General features: G+C 53.5%; 11 protein-coding genes and 1 pseudogene across 12 annotated transcripts, besides 1 other annotated feature; 4 read left to right on the forward strand and 8 right to left on the reverse strand.

The window, feature by feature from the left end:
* Positions 1–1,159: 1,159 nt before the first annotated feature.
* Positions 1,160–2,372, forward strand: NCS57_00709800 (Methyltransf-11 domain-containing protein; the record flags this gene model as incomplete). Its single annotated transcript, XM_053056962.1, has 4 exons — positions 1,160–1,308; positions 1,417–1,982; positions 2,035–2,152; positions 2,204–2,372. The coding sequence occupies 4 exons, from the start codon at positions 1,160–1,162 to the stop codon at positions 2,370–2,372; spliced, it is 1,002 nt and encodes a 333-aa protein (XP_052913157.1).
* Positions 2,373–2,613: 241 nt separating this feature from the next.
* NCS57_00709900 (uncharacterized protein) lies at positions 2,614–2,940 on the reverse strand (the record flags this gene model as incomplete). The annotated part of the gene is made up of 1 exon (XM_053056963.1): positions 2,614–2,940. One exon carries the CDS (start codon positions 2,938–2,940, stop codon positions 2,614–2,616), a length of 327 nt encoding a protein of 108 aa, XP_052913158.1.
* Positions 2,941–2,955: 15 nt separating this feature from the next.
* On the reverse strand, positions 2,956–3,692 carry NCS57_00710000 (annotated as a pseudogene). Its single transcript has 3 exons — positions 3,389–3,692; positions 3,153–3,230; positions 2,956–3,098 (listed from the first exon to the last, which is right to left on the reverse strand).
* Positions 2,956–3,692: a sequence feature.
* A 1,202-nt stretch (positions 3,693–4,894) lies between these two features.
* NCS57_00710100 (Autophagy-related protein) lies at positions 4,895–5,476 on the reverse strand (the record flags this gene model as incomplete). Its single annotated transcript, XM_053056964.1, has 3 exons — positions 4,895–4,943; positions 5,002–5,219; positions 5,387–5,476. The coding sequence occupies 3 exons, from the start codon at positions 5,474–5,476 to the stop codon at positions 4,895–4,897; spliced, it is 357 nt and encodes a 118-aa protein (XP_052913159.1).
* Positions 5,477–7,058: 1,582 nt separating this feature from the next.
* NCS57_00710200 (Coproporphyrinogen oxidase) lies at positions 7,059–8,346 on the forward strand (the record flags this gene model as incomplete). Its single annotated transcript, XM_053056965.1, has 2 exons — positions 7,059–7,268; positions 7,315–8,346. 2 exons carry the CDS (start codon positions 7,059–7,061, stop codon positions 8,344–8,346), a joined length of 1,242 nt encoding a protein of 413 aa, XP_052913160.1.
* Positions 8,347–9,627: 1,281 nt separating this feature from the next.
* NCS57_00710300 (uncharacterized protein) lies at positions 9,628–10,779 on the reverse strand (the record flags this gene model as incomplete). Its single annotated transcript, XM_053056966.1, has 3 exons — positions 9,628–10,209; positions 10,263–10,534; positions 10,593–10,779. The coding sequence occupies 3 exons, from the start codon at positions 10,777–10,779 to the stop codon at positions 9,628–9,630; spliced, it is 1,041 nt and encodes a 346-aa protein (XP_052913161.1).
* A 2,358-nt stretch (positions 10,780–13,137) lies between these two features.
* Positions 13,138–14,137, forward strand: NCS57_00710400 (adenylate kinase; the record flags this gene model as incomplete). Its single annotated transcript, XM_053056967.1, has 4 exons — positions 13,138–13,285; positions 13,352–13,404; positions 13,479–13,633; positions 13,723–14,137. The coding sequence occupies 4 exons, from the start codon at positions 13,138–13,140 to the stop codon at positions 14,135–14,137; spliced, it is 771 nt and encodes a 256-aa protein (XP_052913162.1).
* Positions 14,138–15,082: 945 nt separating this feature from the next.
* Positions 15,083–18,093, reverse strand: NCS57_00710500 (uncharacterized protein; the record flags this gene model as incomplete). Its single annotated transcript, XM_053056968.1, has 4 exons — positions 15,083–15,283; positions 15,414–15,500; positions 15,894–17,942; positions 18,022–18,093. 4 exons carry the CDS (start codon positions 18,091–18,093, stop codon positions 15,083–15,085), a joined length of 2,409 nt encoding a protein of 802 aa, XP_052913163.1.
* A 1,125-nt stretch (positions 18,094–19,218) lies between these two features.
* NCS57_00710600 (uncharacterized protein) lies at positions 19,219–19,702 on the reverse strand (the record flags this gene model as incomplete). Its single annotated transcript, XM_053056969.1, has 2 exons — positions 19,383–19,702; positions 19,219–19,324 (listed from the first exon to the last, which is right to left on the reverse strand). The coding sequence occupies exons 1-2, from the start codon at positions 19,565–19,567 to the stop codon at positions 19,219–19,221; spliced, it is 291 nt and encodes a 96-aa protein (XP_052913164.1). The 5' UTR covers positions 19,568–19,702.
* Positions 19,703–20,534: 832 nt separating this feature from the next.
* NCS57_00710700 (uncharacterized protein) lies at positions 20,535–21,359 on the reverse strand (the record flags this gene model as incomplete). The annotated part of the gene is made up of 1 exon (XM_053056970.1): positions 20,535–21,359. The coding sequence occupies one exon, from the start codon at positions 21,357–21,359 to the stop codon at positions 20,535–20,537; it is 825 nt and encodes a 274-aa protein (XP_052913165.1).
* Positions 21,360–21,679: 320 nt separating this feature from the next.
* Positions 21,680–22,351, forward strand: NCS57_00710800 (uncharacterized protein; the record flags this gene model as incomplete). Its single annotated transcript, XM_053056971.1, has 2 exons — positions 21,680–22,113; positions 22,173–22,351. Exons 1-2 carry the CDS (start codon positions 21,855–21,857, stop codon positions 22,349–22,351), a joined length of 438 nt encoding a protein of 145 aa, XP_052913166.1. The 5' UTR covers positions 21,680–21,854.
* Positions 22,352–22,593: 242 nt separating this feature from the next.
* NCS57_00710900 (uncharacterized protein) lies at positions 22,594–23,439 on the reverse strand (the record flags this gene model as incomplete). The annotated part of the gene is made up of 1 exon (XM_053056972.1): positions 22,594–23,439. One exon carries the CDS (start codon positions 23,437–23,439, stop codon positions 22,594–22,596), a length of 846 nt encoding a protein of 281 aa, XP_052913167.1.
* Positions 23,440–24,014: the final 575 nt, after the last annotated feature.

Consider the following 24,014-nt stretch of genomic DNA (forward strand, 5'->3'; position numbering starts at 1 on the left):
AACGTTTTCACGGTGGCGGGCCGGGATGTCGTCTTGAACAGTGTGGGAGAAGACAGCGCCTCACATCCAATCAAGCCTTTGTTCAGCCCATTTGTCCCTGGTCCCTGGTCCCTGCCACCCCGGAAGGGCTGCTAAAAAGGGTCAAAGGGTCCCCCTCCTCCACTGCCAGGGTCCCTTTGGCGACAAGGGTTCACGTGGCCGACAACCGCCGATCTCGTCCAAAGGCCTGCCACTTGGCAAGTCTGGATACGGGCCCGAACGATGTCGAAACCGGATTTTCTGGAACGAGGTAGCTCGTGTTTCTGATCATCGCCGTGCAGATTCTGAAACGAGAGAGTCTGCGGTGAGGAAGAGTCGTTCTTTAGCCGATTGTGAATCAAGCTTAAATTCTGGTCTTGGGAGCAGTGACGTCATTTGGAGGGGAACTGGGATAGGGAACACCATCTCACCTCAAGACGCACCGAGCTATTGATGGCAAGAATAGGTGACGACAATAGAATCAGTCTTTCAGCGGCTCTCGAAAGTGTTTTCGGTTTGTAATTTTACGAAGCGCCTTGTGTATCGAAAGAGGTCGCCGTTTGGGCCTCTTCGTGTGAAATGATTGGCTGTAATGACAGCGGCTCATGGTTCAGCTGGCGCGTAGTGAAACGAGAACCTGACATTCGAGAAGATGCAGCCCAACCATCACGGCACAAGCTTAAAATAGCCAGACGGCCTAGAACTGTGATATTTGAAAGCTGAGCAGACCTTTATTTCTTTGAGCACCGTGCACTGCTTTCGCCAGTCTGGATGTGTGTGCCAAGGAGTCTGTGGTGACTTAACGACTCCACAACGGTGAAAGGTTCCAGCGCCTCCATAATCGCGAACCGAGCTACGTTCCCTCTCACATCCCAGGCCGATGCACGCGGCTGAAGTACGAGTGTTGAGGCCATGGCTTCTCTCGCTCGAGGAATTTTATGTGTCTCGGATGCGTCGGTGGTTTCACCCACTCAGCAGTCACTGTTACACTGCCCTGGATAGCGGGGTACATCAAGATCCCCAACCTGAATGCCCTCAGCACCATCACCATCACCATCACCATCATATTATCGCCAGTAAATCAGACTCGCCGGATTGCGCATCCTGAATTCTATACAAGGTCGACAGCTACTCACCAACTATGACCACCGCAGTTCCTAACGACCAGGCCACCGACCTGAGCAAGCAATATGACACTCCTCTCGGTCTCGCCCACTCCACCATGCAAGCTCTCAAGGACAGGATCAAGCTCCACTATGACTTGGCCAGTGACTACTACCTGAGTTTGTGGTTCGTTCTCAAGCTTTTTCTTTGACCGCAATCAAATACATCATTAGTCTCTTCACGTTGACCCCATGTGCCTTGCTCCCAAAACATACTAACCCCCTATGCCACCAGGGGCGAGCACATCCACCACGGGTACTGGCCAACTCCAGAATCCCAGGAAACGCAGACGAAAGAACAGGCGCAGATAAATCTCATTCGATTACTACTCGAAACCTCAGAGCTTCCGTCCAACACGACCGTTCTCGACGTAGGATGTGGCATCGGCGGGACGTCTCGCTATCTAGCCTCTGAGCATGGCTGCTCTGTCACCGGCATCACCATCTCGCCCAAGCAAGTCGAGATCGCAAACCGGCTCACCAAAGCCACAAATGAAGAACATTCACAGGCAGGCTTGAGTAAGAGCCCAGATGACGGTGGCTTCACCCAACTGGGTACCGGAAAGGTCCGGTTTCTCGAGCTGGATGCCGAAAAGATGGGCGACTTCTTTGACGACCAGCAAGGATCCTTTGACGCTGTGTGGATAAGTGAAGCGCTAAGTCATTTCCCAAACAAAGCCTTGTTCTTTGAGAATGCGAAAAAGGTCCTCAAACCGGGAGGTAAGCTGGTGTTGGCGGACTGGTTCAAAGCCGAGGACCTAGACGAGGCGGCCTTTGTCAACGACATCAAGCCCATTGAAGGTAACAAGTGACGAAACACCAAAACCCTGCTCGAATACTAACGTGAGAGCAGATGGCATGCTTCTTCCCCCACTCTGTACCCAGCAAGGCTATATCGATTTTGCGAACCAGGCAGGGCTCGACATCTTCTCTGGTCCAAACGATATCAGCCAAGAGGTCCGAAAGACATGGTATGTACTTCATCCAGCTGGCCATATTATTAAGCTGACTCTCCTCGACAGGGACATTACCTGGTCACTTGTCCAAAATCCATCGCTTTGGGCATTCGCCTTCACACAGGGCCGTGATGGCATCGCTTTCTTGCAGTCATTTCGCGCCATGAGACGTGGATATGCGAATGGGACTTTTCGGTACGCTGTCATGGCATTTGTCAAAGGGGCAGATATTTAGTACACCAACTTGGCCCATTTGACATATTACTTGGGGTAGCTAGGTGCTCATCCTAGGTAAACCCTCATAATTCTCTCTTTATTTTTAGTCTAATCGCAATCCTGAAATGAGATGGGATAATCCAAGGCAAGATGGAACCCGTGCTAATTCTTGAACAAAGATGTGCCATGGCCAGGCTGACATGGATGCTAAATATCTGCTACCCTACTACTTCAGCTATGGTAGCAGCGTGTGCCTTGACCTATTCCCTGGTTCTCAACTCTTTGCCATCGACATTTTCGTGACCAACATGGAACTCTTCATGGTCAGGTAGAAGGCGAGGCGCAACAGCACCACCGCAAAAGGCAGCCACAACGATCATGGCCTTGAAATAGACAGCTTCGGGGTTGGGCATCGGGACGTGGATCAAGTGTCCAGATAGGATCGAGTGTCTAGATAGGATCGAGAACTCGGGCAGTTCATGAACGGAGTCAGGGCTTCCGTCACTATGAAATGACTTGGCACACTCAACCATCTTGTCAAAGTCGTTGTCTTGTCCTTGTAGCGACGTCACTTTCTTCGGATCCATCTCTTGTTGTGGCATTCAGTGGAGTTGTAGAATGACAACAGACTCGCCTTGCGTAGTCGGCCTGATGCCCAAACACTTGAACCCAAACTTGGCGCACCTCCACCAGCAGTAACCCGTGATGTTGAGGCAAAGCATATTCCACACCTTGTCGGAGCTGCCTGGTTGCTGTGGGTTGAGAAGATATGGCCGATATCAGAGGAGCCAGTCTTTACCGAAGAAGGCTTGGATATGCTGGAAGACTTTCTCTGTCTTCTGGATGTTGGCCTGGGTGTCGTTCCATGCGTAAGGGACTATATGGCCGGCCTAAGGCTTGGATTTGCCAATGAGAACGCAGACATGCCCGTCTCGCTCGGAGCACTTGCGCTCCTCAGGATGTTCTGGTCTTTTCCAGGGTAGCGGCTGCTGCGAGACTGTGGGGGGAGAAGGAATCATTAGCTCACAAGCTTACATGCCAAGCCAAGGATGAACCATCGATACTCACAATGCTTAACAAGAGCTGGCAGACCCGTCAGACGTTGGTACAGCTCTCCTGACAAGTCTCCAGTCGATAGATAGCCGCCAGGTCGAAGGGCGGACAAGAGAACGGACAAGATAGTGGCGACTTGCGCGGCATTGAGTTTGAAGTTTGCGGTCCTCGGGTTGGCGCGGATTTCTGACTCGATCTTGATGGCAAATTCCCGTCGTATCTCAGCCTCATGGACAGGCAGGAGAGTGTCAGGCTCTTGGAATGTCGGTTCTGCTCCAATCTTCCTCTATGGTGAAGCGACAATGAATCCGAAACAGTGATAGCGAGACCTGGCTCGGGTGTCTTCTAGACGTCTTCTAAGCGGCAAGACTGTCAAGTTATTAAAAGATGCTTCAGATGCTTAAGAAATTGATGAAGTCATGAACAAGCTTGGTTCAGAGTTTGGAATGAAGGTGGGAAGAAGAGAAGTTGAGTGAGGAAAGAGGAAGACGTGGCAACAATCAAGATTAAAGAGGAGAGAGGAATTAAGGTTCAAATACACACAGAAAGCATCACGATCAAATCTTCGTTTACTTCCAAGATGTTGAGAGGAGCCCATATTGGACAACAGATACATGTCTAGCTAATATCATACCATAAGGATAACATCAAGAATTAGAAGAGACAGCCTCACATAAGACCTGCCTTTTTTCGTCATCATATCTATCATCTCATGTTCGGAAATGACCATTGAACAAAGTTGTCAAGAAACATTCATGAGGGTTTGTTGAGGAGAGTTAACCCTACCGAAGGTGGTGTACCAAATATCCGCGCCTCAAAAAGTATGGAGAGAGTTTTCGAACCTATGCACACATTCAGATGGACGGATCATGAAGGAAGGAGGAAAAAGCTTTCACGGCCAGTGATTCCTAACTCTTGAGGCATGGGTGCAAAGAGCGTATTCAGCAGTCCTTGGTTGCCCAAGAGAGATACATCTTTACTACGGCTCGAAACCTTCGTTTGTTACCACGCAGACCAAGGCGCTAATCTAGAATAGCCGTCCAGGCACATGGCGTGCTAGCGTCAGTTCCAGAAGCTAAGGTCATCAGGTGATGAGCACAGCTGCCTGGAAGTAGTCATCGTTCCCATCAAGCTCAGCTCAGCGTGACTGAATCCGGACAGACTCATCAAGGGAAATGACGTTGTCCTGGTGACAAGTGGAATACGGGTCAACACAATGACGGAAATCAGATCTTCGGGCAGCAGGCTTGATATTGTCTACCAACTTGCAGTCCTCGTTCCACTCGCGCTGTCAGAATAATACCAACAAAGCTGGACGATTTGCGACGAGATGCAGAGCAGTTCGGCCTCTACTACATCCCGATATCCCGGCTCGAAATCAGAGTACAATAACCAGTACCGTTCAACAAAATAGAATCACCCAATACAACCGAAACGCCTTCATCATTCTCGACGTAGAATTGAGTACCGATCCAATACGACTTGCTCTTACGCGTCACCAAAGGTGTTCTCGCCAGAGTAAGTGATGTAGAGGAAACTAGACGCAGACATGTCAGCAACAGGTTCATTTCCAAGCAGGGTAGCGGGAGACATACCCGTCCTCGTCCTTGTGCTCCTCGTAGATGCTGCTCATAAGAGCGGCCGTAGGGGGAAGGACCTCGTCGACGAAGATGAAGATGGCCTTCTCGGGCGACAGCTTGATTCGCTTGCGGATGACGTAGACGAACTGGCCAACAGTCAAATCGGCGGGGACCAGGTACTTCTTCTTGTCGATGGTCGCGATGTCGCTCTTCTCGACCTTTTCGCAAATGACCTATTCAGCGCGTTTGTCAGCACTTGATCCCTCGAAGGCGTCGTCGGCAGCGACAGCGATGTAGCTGACGGGACGACGCAGGGCGGTGACCCCGCGCATGCCCTCGACAGTCTCTCGTCGAGTCGCAGCCGACGCCGAACAAATAAACACAACGAAAGATGACATACCGGAATGCGGTCGGCATACTTCTGTCGGATGCGCTCGGCCTCGGCCTTGCGCTTCTCGAAAGGGTGCTCGTCCTTGAACTTGCTGCGCATGGTGGATGATTGATAAGATCGAAGGCGGTAAGTGTGTTGTTGTTGCTGAGAGTCGAGCTTGGCTTTGCGGGAAAACGCAAAAGGTTGCAGAAATGGGGAAGAGGTCGAGATGGAGATGGGATGGAGAGGAAAGAGCTTAGGTTACGATCGGCTTGCGTCAGGTAGAAGAAGAATGAGAAAGAGAGGTCACTGAGCCTTAAAGGTGGCACGGCACAGATAAGCGGTCGGCCAGACTAGAAAGAAGGCAGCAACAGGCAGGAGGCGGAGGCAGCGGTAGCGGTAGGCGGACAGGCAGGCTCACTCACTGGCACTGCGCAAGAGGGCAGGCGGGCAGTGACAGGGAGAGGGCAGGCGCGCGGGGCCGCTGGTCTAGCCCTAAATTAGTTTAGCGCCATCAAGGTCGGTGAATCACAAGAGGCCCCGCGAGGCAATGATGGCGGGGGAGCAGCAAGTCAGGCGTCGCACTGTCTCGTCACAGGGTCGTGACGTGACGTGAATCGATGCTGAACAAATCACGACTGCTGACAGGGGAGTCAATCATGGAGGAGGCCTTTTTTTCACTCAGGTCCTCATTTTCAAGTCCATCACAAGCTTGACGCCAAGGGGCAGACCTGATTATCTTCATTGCCTATCAAGGAAAGGACAGATCGGGAGAGCTTGCGGCTCTCAAACACAAAAAAAGAAGATTCCACCCATTCGTCAGCGACTGTGTTGATGCTTAAACATCTACGTATGTAATGCTCGCAACAACGAAAAAAGTATCTGCAATAACAAAAGGTTTGTTTTCTGCAGGTCACTCGGTCCCAATCCCTGAAAGCCCCTCCCTTGTAAATGTTTGTAGATACTTGTGATTCTTGTCCTTTTTTTCCTTCGTGGTTTGGTTTGCCTGTTCGCCCCCTTGCTCACTCACACTTGGCGGCTCCCCTGCCCATGCACTGCATTCCCTCCTTGCATTGGATGTGCTGAACCAGCTGTGCCCAAACCCAGTCACCGAGAAAAGGTTGGCCATCACGGTGGGGAAAAAGTAAAAGGCAAACAAGCATGGCGCACTGTCCCCGCCACCTCGGTGCCTCCAGAGGGAACAAAACGTACCAGGGGGTTGAACAGCTTACATGAAGCCCAGGCGCAAGCTGCAGTAAGGTCACGGGATAGATCACATGCCTCGGGACGAAGCTTCAATATCAGAAAGACGAGATATCTCAAAAGACCGGGAGTCCGGAGAAGCATTTGACAGCATCAAAGGATTCCGGAGGTACAAAGGTCAAGTACCTCCGAGTGGTGCGTTGGCTTTACCGCTCTCGGCAGCCCGTCAGCCGATTCCGCCGGCCGGCCCCAGCGTCGCTCCCTGGGGTCGAGAACTACGTCGAGAGAAGCCAATTGCCAAACATTCGATTCTGACCATCACCCGAGTCCCAATCGGCCCAAACCGCGAATTGAATCCTACCAAACTCTGCCGCTCTCTCTACAACACCCCGGCTTCTGGCGGCAAGGTGGCCTCACATTCAGGCAAAGAAACCACCTGATTTTCGGCACATTTTTCTTTCATTCTCGGCCTTGCTCTGCCGCTCGAAATATATAGGTCATGGCTTCCAGGCGGCCGGTTCAGCGCCTTGCTGCGCATCTTGCATCTCCCTCTACACGCTTCTCCCAGAGTCAATTCGCTTCTACGAGACGCTGGCTGTCTAGCTCTGCCGGTTCTCGAGCTTCCCGAACCGCTTCGTCCTCCAATTACTCCTCGTTGTGGCTGGCCGCTGTCGCCCTTGGTGCCATCGCCCCCCTCGCCTACAAGATGGTATGTCCTCACGAGGAGCTCCCAGGAGGGTCAATTGCTAACGTAGAGCCTCGCCCAGGCTGAAACTGAATCCCTCCGCCTCGATCCATCCACCCTCGCCGACCGCGATGCTCAGAAGAAGCGCGAGTCGGGCGTCTCCGAGGACTCGCCCATGCGCCTCCGTATGGAAAAGTTCATCAGGGAACAGCAGGCCCAGATTGTCGCCGAGCTCGAGAGAGTCGACGGTAAGAAGTTCCGCAAGGATGAGTGGGAACGCCCCAACGGTGGAGGTGGTACTACATGTGTCCTCCAGGAGGGCAACGTCTTCGAAAAGGCCGGCCTCGGTGTCAGCGTCGTCTACGGCTCCCTGCCCAAGCCCGCCATTGAGAAGATGCGCGCCAACCACAAGACTCTCGACCCCAATGTCGAGTCCCTCGACTTCTTCGCTGCTGGCCTGAGCATGGTCCTTCACCCTTACAACCCCATGGCCCCTACCGTTCACCTCAACTACCGATACTTTGAGACGGCCAACCCCGACGGCACATCACAGGCTTGGTGGTTCGGCGGCGGCAGCGATCTGACCCCCTCGTACCTCTTTGACGAAGACGCCATCCACTTCCACAAGACGCTCAAGACGGCCTGCGACGCCCACGACAAGGACTACTACCCACGCTTCAAGAAGTGGTGCGACGAGTACTTCTTCAACAAGCACCGAGGTGAGGGCCGCGGCATCGGCGGCATCTTCTTCGACGACCTCGACGAGAGCGAGCGGGACCAGGAGAACACGTTCGCCTTTATCCAGGACTGCCTCAAGTCCTTCCTCCCCTCGTACGTGCCCATCATCGAGAAGCGCAAGGACATGCCCTTCAACGAGAAGGAGAAGGAGTGGCAGCAGCTGCGCCGGGGCAAGTACGTCGAGTTCAACCTGGTGCACGACCGCGGGACGGCGTTTGGCCTCAACACCCCTGGCTCCCGTGTCGAGAGCATTCTCATGAGCCTGCCGTTGACGGCGAGCTGGAAGTACATGCATGAGCCTGAGCCCAAGAGCAGGGAGCAGCGCCTAGTGGAGGTTCTCCGGGATCCCAAGGAGTGGGTTTAAGCCAGTGTTGGATTTATTGAATGAGATATGGAAAGGAAATGGTAACGAGTACGTATGTGAAAGGCGGAGCGATTGGCTTAGTGTATCATACCTTGGGCTGTGAGGATCATAGATGGAAGAGCCCAGGGCTGTATAAACAAAAATATGGATGGATGATCCAAAAAGGCAAGAACAGAATCAAAATAATCATTAAATAAATATTGTCAACACTGCTCTATTCGATCTGTCAGTGCGGGTGGTTGTCCAAGTCACCAGGCTCACGATTGGTGATCATCAACTCAGTCATCACACCTTCTCTCTGTGGAGTCAAAGTCTTGCTCTTCACCCTCACTTCACCATGTGACAAGCATCAAGGCAATGGAGCCTCTCCCTTCTCATCGCCAACTCGTAACAACTCTCATAACCTCCATCTCCGACATCGCACCGTCAACAAGCGCCGGCGAAACGACATCATCACAGCCGCCTCCGCCTGCTCAACCTCCATCCACATCACCCCTCCAGGCCATCCCACCCTCGCAACGCCCTCTCCTGCTCACGCTACATGTTCTCTTCCCAAATCTCCTCCTCCCGGCTCTAGATTTACTTGATCGGGGGCTTGTCACTCGGCTAGTACGGAAGTACTCTGCCGCACAAGATGAACAACCAGGCGGGGATGAACAACCAGTGTCTGAAGGCTTGAACGCTCCAAGTAAACCAAAGGACGACATCTTTATCGTGCGCTCGCTCGCTTCAACGCTGTCCCGTCGCACTCGCGACTTCACCCTCTCTTCAAAACGATACGTTGTCCATCTCAATGCGTGGAACTGCTCCTGCGCAAGCTTCACCTTTGATGCTTTCCCGAGTCATCCAGTACCAGCAACAGAACAGATGGAGTGTCCCTCGCAAGATGAGTGGTCGTTTGGTGGACTAGGTCTAAACCCATCCGGCGACGTACCACCTTGCTGCAAGCATCTACTCGCTTGCTTACTTGTAGACAAGTGGCCGGCAATACTGGGTCAATATGTCGAGGACCGAGAGATCTTGAGGGAAGAGATGGCAGGCATAGTTGCAGACCTATGATACGGGCAATTCTAGCAATGGATGCCAGGAATTTGTTAATACCAGGGCGATGTCCGGCAGATTATCCTTGTTCCGTCCTCTAAACCCCGGTTTGATGTGATCAATGTACAAAAGGCGCTTTGCCTTAACCCTTGGCCGATACCGCCGTGGTTCCCTCCTCCAGACGCCAAAGAGCTTCTGCACCCAAATCTATGCCCTTCTACAGTCACTTAGCTTCCTTCTTTATTTCTTCGCCTCCTTCTCCTTGGTCTCCTTGTCCTTGTCGGCGCCCTCCTTGGACTCGCCGCTCGCGCCATTAGTGCCCTCCTTCTTCTCGTCCTTGCCGTTGACCTCCTCCTTCTTTGCCTCCTTGTCCTCCTGCTGTTGCCGGTTCTGGATCTTGTTCTCGATCAGGTCGTGGAATGCCGTAATCGCGCGTATCAAACTGCTCAGGTAAATAGCCATGAGCTGGTCGTTGGTCTTGATGCTCATCGCATATGAAAGCTCGCCAGCGCCCGACTTGCTGTCTCCCTCGGCCGAGGTGAGGTTGGGAAGCAGGTTGAAGACGTCCTGCAGGTTGCCTAGAATGGCGTGGTTGACTGGCAATTGCTTGTCGAGGACCTTCTGGAGATAGGCTCCAATGTCTCGCAGGCGGAGGTGTAGACCCTGGAGCGATTGCAGCTGGTTGGTGATTCGTGTGGATAGGGTTCCCGCAGCAACGTCGCGGATGTCTCTTAGCAGATGCTCGACGCCAATCTCTTCTGCCTCCTCGGCCTCGATGATCGAAGGGGTGTGAACAAACGTTCGCGAGGTGGTTGTGCCATCCTAATTCATGTCAGTCTGGGCAAGTTGGTCGCTAGGCATGGTTCATGACGCACATCCTTGATCTCCTCAACGGCAAAATAAGCATCTGTGGGAACGCCCGACTCCTTGGGCTGCACGTCGATGATGACGAGGAGGGGGTTGGGTGTGTAGCGCTTGAAGAGCTCGTTGATCTCCAAGTCGGATGCGCGCAGCTTGGGGCCGGTGTGGTACCAGCCTATCAGCTTCTCTCGGGCGTTGACCTTCTTGAACATGTCGTTCATCGACTCGACATAGTTGTGGTCAAGGAACCACACTGAGGGGTCCTTGTCGTCTTCCTCAAAGGGAACTGCAGTCTCATTGTAAGCGCCCATCACCTGCCATTCCATGACACCAGGGCAACGTACCAGCAAAGCTGTTGGATACTCTCACGTCCTTGCCATCGTTCTGGCCCAGCAGGACACCCACGACACGTCGCTTTGTCTTGGTAGAAGTGGTTCGGTTGTAGTGGTCGACCGCAGAGAGGAGAACGAGGGGCGCAACGGTGACGTTTCGAGTGACGAGGGAGAGTGTTTCTGCTGTTGTGGCAGGCATCGTTGCTATGTCGTCGGGGAGGTATTACAACGGATGCGTGTCTGGGGGAGGAATAGGATTCGGTGCGCGATCTCTGTCGTGCGGCGCGGCGAGTTTGAAGGCAGAGTCGAGATGTTGATGCAGTGATTATTGTGGTCGCACGTACGTAGTCTTGAGGCTGCCTTCCTGGAGAGGGTAGCTTAGCTCCCGATTGGGCCAGGCTGATTGATGGATCAAAGCTCGAGCCTCGCGACGCCACATCACGTGCGGTTCAATTTTCGAGCCACAGAGCAGCCACAGAGCAGCGACATGAAGAACTGGGGCACGGAGCTGCCACAAGAGCTGGTCTTGTTGGAGCGGCGATGGCTGGGAACGCGGCGTGGCTTCTTCTGTTGACCCTGCATTGGTCTGACATCATTGCCTCGGTGAGTGGTGTTCGGCCGAAGACTCGCCATTGCCGTGTCTTGTATAAGATATGCATTTGCATTTGAGTGCTTCACACTGCTACAGACACCACCCAGGTCATCGGATATCCAAGCATGGCCATGCTACCATGGCAAGCAACTGGTTGGGGGAATTTCCTTTCTTGAACCGACTTCGCTCATCCCGGATATTCTACTTTGGGTAAGCGGGCGAATGTTGAGAGAGGTGTATCCACCAGCCGGGACGCTCACCTTGACCTCGGCGCCAACCGGAGAGTGCCGCTTTTGTCTATGAAGGCAATTGTCAACAAGCAAGAGTAGGAGCCCAGGCGGCAAGCCTCAAGCAGGGTCCAGCATTGAACTCTACGTAATACGCTATCAAGATGTAGGTGCGGCAACTCGCAGGCAATTCACAGTCTTGGTAGCCTTGGTTCGGGTTATTTCCTTGGGGCAGCGGAAAGATGGAGGCTAACGTCCAAGGGGAACGAATTGGGGTCTTGTTGAAGCCGGCTATGGCCACGCCTACGCGTGTACGCAAAGCAATGGAGGCAACGGCCAACGAGAGGGCGGTAGCAGTAACTACTGGAATAGGTAGTTATTTACACTACACACGGGACGCGGCGGCGGCAACAGAAGCAGGGCGAAGGCCGGCATATGTCGACTACCGGGTCAGTGGTCCTTGCGCTCCAGCCCGTGGTGAGCAAGCAATTCTGTATTACATGCCGGTCGGAGTGTGGCCGTGCCAGAGGTGTTTGACCGATGAGCGGCGAGTGCGACATTGTAGACGGGACGGCGGTGCTTTGCTCGGATCAAGGGACCGTGGCATCCCAGCCCTTTGAGCCTCGGCCCTGATGACCGAGCAAACTCCGGTCGTCACTACGTACTGTAGGTAGCCCAGCCTCGAGCGATTCGAGCGAGATTCGCGATTGATGCCGCCTCGGCGAAGTTCGATTGGCCACGATTTCAATGTGATCCATGGCTTCGCACCTGGGGAGCTGATGGAGCCTATCTCGACGACGGACATGTTCCGGGACGAGGAGCTTCCTTTCAGCCTACCCTAGGTATCACAGCTTTGTGTAGTGAAGCAATTCCGAATGGCGAGAGTGACGCGGATTTATTTCGCAGATCAAAAAACGCTTGCCCCCATATATGATTGCTTGTATCGCGTGAAACCTAGTTCACCGTATGTCGTATGTGTCGCATAGTCCAGAATGGGCAATTGTAGAAGCCAAGAGTGTGATAGTTGGAGCTTGGTCAGGTCACGAACAGGTGGTGGTGTCTATTGCGCCGGAGCCGTACCGAGTACCGGCGGCAGCGATGGATGGGGGGCAAGTACGTAGCTGGGGCGGTACCTGTCGACGGTGCCGAATATTATATGGACATGTGTTGCCTTGAGTTGTCGGCTTGAAGACGGGGATTTTTGATGTTTATGTTGTCGTCGACACCGACATGGACCTCGATATCCGTCACGCTACAATATCGTGACATTGACAGCACAATTCAAAATCTCTTAGAACAGCAAATATCTCGTCTACAACAATCAAGCACAGACATTTCCCGTCCACTACCTACGGATAAAAAGCCGCTCTCACTCACGCTCAGGCCCGCGAGAGGCGTCTCCCCAGCATATCCATGCCGGGAACAGGGGTGTACCCCCATCCATCGCCTTCCAGCAGAAACCGCGTGCATCGGGCCAATCAACGCCGACCCAAGCTCCCCCCCAAAAACCTCCCATCCTCCGGCTACGCACCAAGATTTCCCTTGTCTCGCCCGTCGTTGACTTTAACCTCGCTTTTTTCCCTCTCCTCGTCTCCCCTCGCCTCAACCTCCCGCCCTCTCGTCTCCAAAACATCCCTCGCCGCCGCCGTCTTTAATCCGCCGTCTTCTCTGAAGCTGCTCCCTCAATTGCCGCCAGAACACCTCCCAGAGTCCCCCTCATCCTCCCGCAGTCGCAACAATGGGTTTCGTCGAAGATGAGTTGAAGCAGCTCAAGAGCGTCATCAGCTCTCTTGACACGCGCATCAAGACCCTCGAGGCGCGAGCTACTGGCTCTCCCGTCTCTACCGAGGAAATTCGAATGATTCTCATCGGTCCTCCCGGTGCTGGTAAGTGATTTTTTCTCTTGCTGTTGCGATATCCCCTCCAGTGCCGTGCTGACCAACTTCTCACAGGAAAGGGAACCCAGGCCCCCAAGATCAAGGAGAAGTTCTCCTGCTGCCATCTGGTATGTCAATTCCCGTCGCGACACATCCTCAAGCAAGAATTCGCTGTTCTAACATGCCCCTCTTCGATGCGCAGGCCACCGGTGACATGCTGCGATCGCAGGTCGCCAAGAAGACTCCCCTCGGTGTCGAGGCAAAGAAGATTATGGACCAGGGCGGTCTGGTCAGCGACGAGATCATGATTGGCATGATCCGGGAGGAGCTCAACCACAACCAGGAGTGCCAGGGCGGGTAAGTCAAAATTTCTTCGGGTTCCGTGCTCGGGACCCTGGTATACCTCGGTTTCTCTGTTTAGCTGCTGACAATACGCTCCACGACAGCTTCATCCTCGACGGTTTCCCCCGAACAGTTCCCCAGGCCGAGGGTCTCGATGCTATGCTTCAGGAGCGCAACCAGAAGCTCCAGCACGCCGTCGAGCTCAAGATTGACGACTCTCTCCTCGTCGCCCGCATCACTGGCCGTCTAGTCCACCCCGCCTCCGGCCGCTCATACCACACCACCTTCAACCCCCCCAAGCAGTACATGAAGGATGACATCACCGGCGAGCCTCTGATCCAGCGAAGCGACGACAACGCTGAAGCCCTCAAGAAGCGTCTCGTCACCTACCACAAGCAGACTGAGCCCGTTGTGGGTTACTACAAGAAGACCGGCATCTGGCACGGTGTCGATGCCAGCCAAGAGCCTGGCCAGGTGTGGAAGTCCATGCTCAACATCCTCAACGAGAAGAGGGCCTAGAGCGGAGAGTGTGTGTCTGTGTGTCATGAGGGAGTGGTGTAGCCCGGTTGGCTTCACGTCGCTGGCGAGACGCCCCCGCCGAAGTTATTTAAAAAAGAGTAGGCGGGGTGCGTCTTGGATATATGAACGGTATGGATGAAATGCAAACTGGCACGAAACGAGGGAAGGGCGCGAAAAGGGAGAAGGGGAGTCCAGTCCTCCAGGCCAAAGAGGCGTTAACGGTAGAGGGTTTTGCCCGGTGGCCTTGGGGTTCCTGTGTAGATTAAAAGCTACCGAGACGACGCTTTGCCATGTATCACACTTGTCTTTTTTACTGCTAGTTTCAAACAAACAAAAAGGTTGGGCATTTTGAAGCTCCAAGCTTTTTGATATACTTCACCGTCTCGTCTTCTACTCTTCACCATCACCACCAACATGACACGTCCTAGTAGCCACAATGCACGCCTCTGTACTTGGTTGTCACGAGATGACTTTGAGGTGGGCACTTAGACGCCTCATATCTATGCCAACGCTAATCGACAACGCATCTCCCTCCTTAGTGCAGCTATCCATCCTCTCCCTCTTAACCGTCAGTCTACTATGCAATGACCCTGTCAAAGAAACTCCCCCAGCTCCCTCGCAATGCTTTCAAGGACACACAATTTGAAAAAAGAAAAGGAACACGGCGACACTAGTGAGTGCCCCTGTTCTCCATATTGAGGTTACGATTATAAAGGGGGTAATGGACCAGAAAAAAAAAGAACGGTCTCGGATGTTCCACGTCGGCATATCAAAATGAGCTACCGAAACGAATGGCGAGAAAGTAAAGCAAGCCTGGCCTTGACCTAGACTAAGTGCTAAACTGTGCAGCCGAACAATGAGGCGCCCCTCGAGCGGCCTCATGGTCCAGCAGGGGTTCTTCTCACCCCGCGAATTCCTATCGCCGCGGGGTCGCTGACGTGAGGGTCAGTAGAGGTAGAGCGAGTCGCGGAAGCGCAACTGACCATTGACCATCTGCCTCTGCTTGTTAAGCCAGCTCCTGGGGGCGTCGTTCCGCCGTTGTAGAACGACGTGGTTGCTCTGGAGCCGGCTCGTGATATCATACCATGCTGTCGCGATGAGGGCGTTCTCCCTCTCGAGGTTCCGGATGATTTGGTCGCTCGCCGCCTTGTCACGGTTTGTCAGTCACAGTTCGAGAATGTATTGAGGGTGTGCAAGTAGTAACAACTATGCACCCGGTTGCAAGTTTATGGAACCAGCCATGTTTAGTATCTATGTAAAGGCAAGCAATACGTACCTTTTGTGCTGCCACTGCTTCTCCGTCGTGAGCAGCCTTAAGTTTGCGTTGGAGCTCAATCTTGTCCGTCTCTGAGCGCTCGAGTTGCTGCGAAAACTTGGTCAGCCAACGGCACTCCAACAAAAGCTAGTGGTAAAACAGAGTATCCTCTCGCTTGAGAGGGGGAGGGATGGCTTGAACTGGCTCAAAACGATCCCGCTATGGATGTTCTTCTGAATCGCAAACTGTTTCACGAGGGACTATCGGCTTGGGCCAGGAGGGAGAACGTTCCCTTCGAGGACATCCCTTTTGAGGACGTCCCCTTTGAGTACGGGGCGTCTCCGGCAAGTCGACTTCGACCTTGGGGGCCCCTGACCGGAGAGGCCATGAGAGACAACGCTTCGATAGAGAAAATGCCGTCGTGCCAGGCGAACTCGCCTCTGAGACCACTGGGTCCTCGGGGTCGCCATGAGCAAGTACATAATAGAGACCACCACTCACCCCGCGTTTTTCAAGGAGTCGAGTGCGCAATTTCGCGATCAGCTCGCTCTTCTTGTCACCGTCAGGTACGTCACCCTCTCCTGAGTTGGAATCTTGCAGGAGTCCACCCTCTTCGACGGCCTTCCGAAGCTTGTCCTTATCAAGGAGAGCCTGGACGAGTTGCGTCTGTTGTGCATCTCGCTCTGCAACGCAGTAGCTGAGCTCCTCCCGCGCATGGTCGAGTTCCGACTTGAGCGATGAGATGATGACAACATCAGCGGTCTTGAGCTCCTTGAGAGCGTCAGCACCCTCGTGGCCAAGAGCTGAGAGCTCTGCTCGAGCGGCGAGGAGATCACGGCCTTGATCAGCCACCTGGGCAGTCAGGTCCTTCTCCCGTTTCTTCGCCTGCTCAAGCTCGAATTGGGTCTGCATGAGATCCTGACGGAGATTGATAAACGCCTTGGTTCTGTAAAAGTCACCAGTAAGCACGTGTATCCCGTAAGGAATGTTTGCCTCATTAATCGCGTTGACTAACCCTTCGTCGGTCATGTTGTTGATCAGAGCTTCAATATGGTCCTGCGAGACAGCATGCTTCTCGAAGATATCGTTGTAGGATTTCTGCAAGTGAGCTCTCTGCTTTTTCTCCTCGTCCAGCTCCCGCCGAAGGGGTGCTGTGTTTTCGGATCCCACGGTGCTGCGCAATAGATCGTTCTCAGCCTTGAGACGGGACAATTCTAGAGGTATGTTAATCTGGGCACCGTCCTCGGTAGCTGCATCGTTCAGTTCATCCTCAAGACTGGTAGGAGCTCCCCCGGTCATGCTCATGCCAAGTGGTGGGCTCTCAACAGAGGCACCGCTCTGAATCTGATCCTGGAGATCCCTGATAAAGTTCTCGTCGTGGCTCTGTCGAGCCCGTAGGCGAATCACTTCGTCTTCGAGAGCAGCATAGTCCCTCATCAGCTGGGTCTTTTGATTTCGCTCATCCCAGAGATGCTGCTCGGACTGAGTGATCATCTTGGTCAGCTCATCCTCTGCTGTCCTGGCGCGAGAACTCTTATCCTGCTGGTCCAAGAGTAACCGGACCTGGTCCTGCAACTCCCCCTTCTCGAACCGCAGGTTCTGGACCTCCTTGACAACGTGCTGTAGGGACTCGATCTTCTGCTTATACCGCTCTGCGGTATTGGCTTTCTTCTCAAGTTCCTCAGCCTTGTGCCTCCACTCCGCTGCACTGTCACGAAGCTCGTCGGCTTCTCTGCATCTCTCGGTCAGTTTTTGGACCTCGCTCTCAAGCTGCGCCTTGATGCGCGAGTCTCTCCGTATCGCCTCTTCGTGCCTGGCGATGATTTCCATCTGATCGTGAATTTGGGCCTCGAGTGACTTGATCGCCTCGGCGCTGTTAGCGCCATCCTGAGTTGCTTTTCGCAGCACCTCGAGTTCGCGGTCGTTCTTTTCCTTCTCATACTTGAGCTCCTCGTGGCTTTGCTGAAGATGGTCGAGGCGGGTGATATAATCTGATAGGGTCTTTTTGCAAATGTCGAGTTCTTGTCGTAGGTCCGCATTCTGCTCCTCGACAAGCAGATCGATGTCTCGAGCTTCCATGACGGCGTCAATAGCCTCGTCCAGATCATCATCGCCCCTCGAGTTTTGGATATCTTGCTGTACCGTTCGGATGATCTGCATAATCTCTGCCTGTGTCTGCGTATCAAGGCCGGATTGAAGCCTGGGAACGAACTTTTGGTTGTCGGGGCCCATGGCGGCCGCCGAGAGCATGACAACTAGAAGCTGACAGATGCCCTGGGGCTCGGGGTTCTCAGCGATGGCATGGTAGTCAAACTTCTTTGCCTGGCATCCAAGTTCAGGTGCTTGACGACGAATGAAGCGGAAGAGACCCTTGTAGACATTCTGGATATTCCGCTTGTTGGTTAGGTATCGTGATGTGCCGGTATTCGCCTCGAGGTCAGAGGGGTCAAAGTCTGGGTCAAGCTCATGCAGGATATAACCGAGAACAACACCATCGTTGAGTTCATCGAGAGAGTCGGCGGACCGCTTCGGCTCGAATACTCGGTTGACCTGGGGGAATGCGCGGTCAGCGGGGACTTCGGACAAGGGGGGAGGGGAGGAAAGAGAAGGGGTTAAAGATGATACTTACGGCTTTGAGGAGCGCCGCCTGCGCCTTGGGACTGTAGGCGGGCATCGTGCGGGATGATGCGGCCGGAGCCATGTGCGAGTTACTTGAAGTCGTGGATCAGTCTGTCGGTAGATTGGAGCGATAGTGAAGGCGCAATTATAGGGAGTCGCGTCGCGTGTCTAAATGCAGGGATGACAGCAGAGGCCCTCGACGGCATAGCGGCAAGAGGTATATAAGGGATCGTTATAAGGTTGTGCGAAAGCGAGGTTCCATTGTCAAGAAGCGATTGCTCGAGGTGTGTTCACTGTAGGGACAAGGTCCGAGTTAATCTGTTCCTTCAATGTTCTGCGACTCTATGTACCTAAAGCCCTCCACATGGCATGGGGGAGCTTAGGTCGGCTTATCGATTTGCTACAGTGGCAGGGGCCCTGAATCGGGTGCCCCTGGAAGCCTGTCATTTGTGGCGCTGTGGCGTGCATGAAATGACCACGGATCAGCAGCGTCATTTGAGGCATTCAATGTTACGGAAATGCGATCTAGTTCGAGAAGACACTCTGGTTTCAACTTGCAGAGATAATAGGTAGCATTTGGCTGTACGGGAAGGGCGAGGACTGGCATATGCCTTTGTTAGTATTGTGCCACAAAGGTCCCATCGTGTTCACCCCCATCGCAAACGTCATTCTTCAACCTGGACCCTGAACAGATGGCGGTCTACAAGCTCAAGTCCGAGCTCTATTCTCCTAATCGAGATTTGAATAGAGAACTAGACTCTCGGCATTCCAGTTGAATAGGTACCAACCGCTTCGCTCCTTGAGGCGCGTGGCGCTGTCATCACGTTTGACCTGGCTGGCTGGGGGCTGGCTGGCTCCAGGACGGCCCCGGAAGAGTGCCCAGAGGTGCAATGCCCAACAAGGTGTAGGCTTGCTGTACGCCTGTGTATTCTGTACTTCCTGTTCTATAGAGCATGGTGTACCTTGCATACATAGACCAAGGCCTGATTTGCCCGTGAGGGCATTACAACGACCGGCTCATGTTGGATCTGAAAGCGAATGTTTCCCCAAGTCCCATGCCAACGCATCCCATCCTGTAACGCCAAAACAAGGATATCAATAATCCTGACTGCTGCCAAGTCGGCAGACGCGAAATCAAAGGCTTGCTATCATCGTGTCTCCAAGTACTCATCAACTCGGCGCATCAACCAGTAGCGCATCCCCTACTCTAGGATACAGAGACAACCTCGTCCTCCTCGACCTGGATCTGGTGATCGGCGTGTGACGTTCGGACAAGTTCGAGGGCCTTCTCGGGCGCGATGACGGAAAATCCCCTAGAACGCTGTTAGCATTACTGCGCCATTTGGCCGAGTCGCTGCGGGGGGGGCGTACTTGATGATGGTGTAGATGTGGGTGATCTTGCCGCCAGCCTTGATGAGAGAGTCCTTAACCTCGTTGACGACGGAATCGGGAGTGGACTCGTCGTTGAACCAGACGATGGCCGACTTCTTCTGGTCGACGGCGAGCGCGCCGGGAACCACTGCGAGGGCAGCGGCGATGAAGGGGAGGAATCTCATGGTGGTTAAGGGGTCGTTGGGATCGGTATCGGAATGTGAATGTTGTTGATGCAAGCGAATATCGTTGCGACAAATTTGCGGGTGTTCTGGCGATGTAGAATATCTGTGAGGTTGAGGGTCGTTGCCGAGTGCGATGGTTGGAGGCTTTATGGATGTGAAGGCGAAAGTGAGGTGCCTGGCAGACGGCGGGACCGACGGGCTGCATACCAGTCACAGAGTCACTCCACCGAGTCCGACCAGACGCACGAGCCCGTCGCCAAGGCGTGGCCGGATGAGGCAGGTGGCCTGCCAATCGCTTGCTGGCCTAGGCACCAAGCAAACTCTCGCAACCTTAGCCGAGATACAATATCATTGTGCTTCCAACAAACAAGGTCTGCGGCAACACAAGGACCCCTAGAATTTCGGTTGATTGTTTAATTTCTCATCACATATACCTATCCGTATGGCTTCGTCTTAATTACTTCACACCGGCAACGAGCCGCTGTGGGGCATCGGCCCGGCTCACCTTAAATACAACCGACAAGCAACATCAACAAGACACGGCAGTTGATCTCGCAGGATGCACTCAAAACATCCGTTCCAGACTTGCGTCAAAGTTTCCAGCATATTAATGGCTCTATTCTTGAGTCTGCACAATGATATTGGTTACACCTCGCCTTCAGTGTACCCACATGCCAATGATACCATCCATCGCTAGGTCGTGTAAGTCAAATTCTCCGAGCGGCCTCCAGACAGTTAGCGGAGTAGATCCATGCCTCCTGGCATAGTCAAAGTATCAAAGGGGGTTGCCGCTATTTCCAAGTTGAAAGAATGTGCCCCAATCAATCACAGTCTTGTATTATGCATTGTCTGAGTTCTACCTCGATCCATGCCAAGATACTCATCCAATGCTACTTGCCTATGCATGCAGATAAATCCCCCAAACGCCGAGCTGAAAATCCAGAAGTATTTGTCAATCTGGCGATGCTTATGTTCCCATGACTCCGGGAACACCTTCAGTTTCATTCCACACCTCCTTGCTTTCTTGCTCAACAGCCCTCATGGCAAGAGCAACATCCTCCAATCGGGTGACAACGTCAATAACTCCTTGGTTGACTCGCTGGAAATACCGATCGTTGGCTTCTCTCCTCTTTCGTGCAAGGAGAATATCCACCTCTGTCTCTTCTTCCAGCTTGTCACCAAGTCCCTCAACTCCTGCCCCGCTACTATTAGGACGTGGGATGCTGCTGCTTCCAACTGTGCTTTTCCCTCCATCTGTCCCATCGATGCCTGACTTTGAGTTGTCGCCCAGCGTTGCCTTCAAGTTTCGAACCTCTTCACTGGCCATGGAGGCATGGTCGTGCTGCGCCGTCTCTATCACATCGTCTGCTTCACTCCTGGCCCAGGCTTGAGCGAGTGCAATCTGGGCAGCTCTTAGATCGGCCAGCTTGCGGTCATGATCAGGCCCAAACACGTGAGTTCCTCCAGACGCTGAAAGTTCAACGTCTTCGAGAGTTGCTTGCATCTCAGACCACAAGAGGTCCGTCCGGTCACCAGTTGCTCGAGTGCTTTCCGCGGGAAAGAGGCCAGGCCGCTGGGGGCTCGGAGTGAGAACGGTGCCGGAACGGACAGAAGGTGCACGCTCAGCATTTGAGCGGTAGCCAGGCGTCAGGTTGGGCTGGCCCAGAAAGGGAACACTAGGCGGTGGACCATTTGGTGGTAGAGAGGCATTGGAGGCTGAAGGAGAAGGATGAAGGAAAAGAGCGGGAGGTGGATCCCGTTGTCTGCTCTGAGGTCTCGGCGTGTGAGACATGATGATATAGAGAGCTCCTTAAAGCTTCAAGTTGTGTAGGCAATGAGGGAGTGGTGCACTTCGCGTTGTCGCTAAGAGGCGGATACTACACCGAGAGTCTAGACCCTTGTTAGTCGAGATGAGAGATGCTGAGTTGATACAGTGCAAACTGAGCGGGGTGCCACACCGACACGGTACGCCTCCGGTAGCTTGAATCAGTCCACTCGGCTGCAGGTAAGTGGGGTGGTTCGAGTTGAGTAGTATCACGTGACGCATCAGGTGCTTCCCTCCACAAAGTGCATGGGCCTTAATTCTCTAGGGTCTTCAAACCCTACTCGGAATTTGTTGGCTGGCTCCTCCAACTTTTCGTCGCCTCCGCTAATTCCCATCACCAACCGTCGTCGCGATACACAGACAAGTTCGGTAGGTGCCCCAGCGAAACCCTTCTCATTCCATCAGCTGCCCTCATCGCATCCGAGTCCTCGCATCGACATCGACTAACGACGTGAAGCAAAAATGGCTGGAGGCAAACCCCGTGGTCTTAACGCTGCGCGCAAGCTGCGAACGAACCGAAAGGACCAGAAATGGGCCGATCTCGCCTACAAGAAGCGTGCTCTCGGCACTGCCTTTAAGTCCTCGCCCTTCGGTGGCTCTTCCCACGCCAAGGGCATCGTCCTCGAGAAGGTCGGTGTCGAGGCCAAGCAGCCCAACTCGGCCATCCGAAAGTGTGTCCGTGTCCAGCTCATCAAGAACGGAAAGAAGGTCACCGCCTTCGGTACGACGACCCCCAGACAACACGAGAGATGAACAATGGTTAAACTAACAATACTCCAGTCCCCAACGACGGTTGCTTGAACTTCGTGGACGAGAACGACGAGGTCCTCCTGGCCGGTTTCGGTCGCAAGGGCAAGGCCAAGGGTGATATTCCCGGTGTGCGATTCAAGGTCGTCAAGGTCTCTGGTGTTGGTCTGCTCGCTCTGTGGAAGGAGAAGAAGGAGAAGCCCCGTTCTTAAGCGCGATGCCCGGGGAAGGAAACAAAGTCACATTTCGGCAGAGGAGTCTATTCGGCTTGCTTGCATCGGCATTACTGGTTAGGGTTCTGGTCCTGGGAGACGAGGTCTGAAAAGGAAAATAGATCAAAAAGTCTTCGACGAACGAAACTACGTGTGCACGTCGCGTGAGGGAGAACCCGGGATGCATTCCCACCGATTCATGTATGATGACATTATGGTACAATTGGATATTATACATGGCCTCACTGCTCCGTCCTGGTATCGTCTTCAGGCTCTTGGACGTACCTGACTGCGTAGTCTGCAGCCAAGCCAAGACTTATCACTCCTCCTGTGATCCAGCAGCCATTGATGAACCACCACCAGCAATCCTTGACACTCTTGAGGTTGACTCGCTTGATCATGACGCCAAGTGTGACCATTGCTCCTCCACAGCTTCCAATGAAGAAAGCTGGCCCAGCACCAGCCGCAAAACCAGCCGCGGCGAGCAGAGAAATCTGTGTAGCCGCCAAGCCCGTCAACACTTGCTTGGTCTCAGCGTCGTGCTTCAAGGCAATGCTCTTGATTCCTGCCTTGACATCATCCTTGATGTCCATGTGAGCATAAATCATGTCGTACAGCACCGTCCATGCAATGTTTGAGGCGTAGAGGCAGGCGGCGGCGGTCAATGCGGGGGTGTTTGACAACAGATCGATTCCAAGGGCTGGGAAACCCATGATGGCGCCCCATGAGAAGGTCAGTCCGAGAACAGCCTGGGGGTAGTATGTCACTCTCTTGGCCAAGGGGTAACTCGCAACCAAGAGCAAGCTGGGGACGCCGTAGAATAGACAGGGGAGAGGGAATTGAAGCAAAATCCCTAGACCTGCAAGAAGCTGGACTCCGGTATAGACAAGCCCTTTGAACGGAGTGATCGCACCGCGGGCAATTGGTCGAAGTCGAGTCCGTGCAACATGAGGATCGAGGTTTCGGTCCCAGAGATCATTGATGGTACATCCTGCTCCTCGCATGATGAGAGCTCCTGAGAAGAAAAGGAGTGAGGTGCCGATGACGGATCCTGGTGTTGCCATCGGTGCCACCATTGGAGCGGCCATGAGTGTAGAGAATAGGCATGGGAAGAAGAGATAGTAGGTTCCGGCAGGCTTGTCAAGGCGAATGAGTTCAGCATAAGGAACCCATGAGGCTGGAAGTTTGGCAAGAATTCCATTCTCAGGTGGCCTGTATGGGGCTGGTGTTGGAGGTGGTGATGCCGCACCATCCGCTACCAAAGGTAAGGATCTCTGCTTCGCTTCGTGGAACCCAACAGCTCGCTGGTTGTTGTGCCATGGTTGACTCAAAACCTCGGATACTTGGACTAAAGATGGCCGAGAACTTAATTGCCTCGGAATCCTGGTAGTCCGCCTTGAAATGCCCTGGCATTGAGCCCAGGCGGAAGCCCGGGGCAATGTACTCAATCTCATGGTTCACCGAGACCTAGAGGGATAGTGAGAACTCATGAGTAGCAATTGATGTGCAGTTACATGCACTCACCACCAAACTTAATCCAGAACCAATTGTGACAGCGCAAGGGCCTCAATCCCAACCAAATGGAAGCTCAAGATCCAAGAGTCAAAGATCCAAAAATCCAAAACTTAAGCACCAGGATCATGGCGCCAAGCATCGTAGCGAA

Source organism: Fusarium keratoplasticum, chromosome 5 (assembly GCF_025433545.1).
Source record: "Fusarium keratoplasticum isolate Fu6.1 chromosome 5, whole genome shotgun sequence".
Lineage (NCBI taxonomy): Eukaryota > Fungi > Ascomycota > Sordariomycetes > Hypocreales > Nectriaceae > Fusarium > Fusarium keratoplasticum.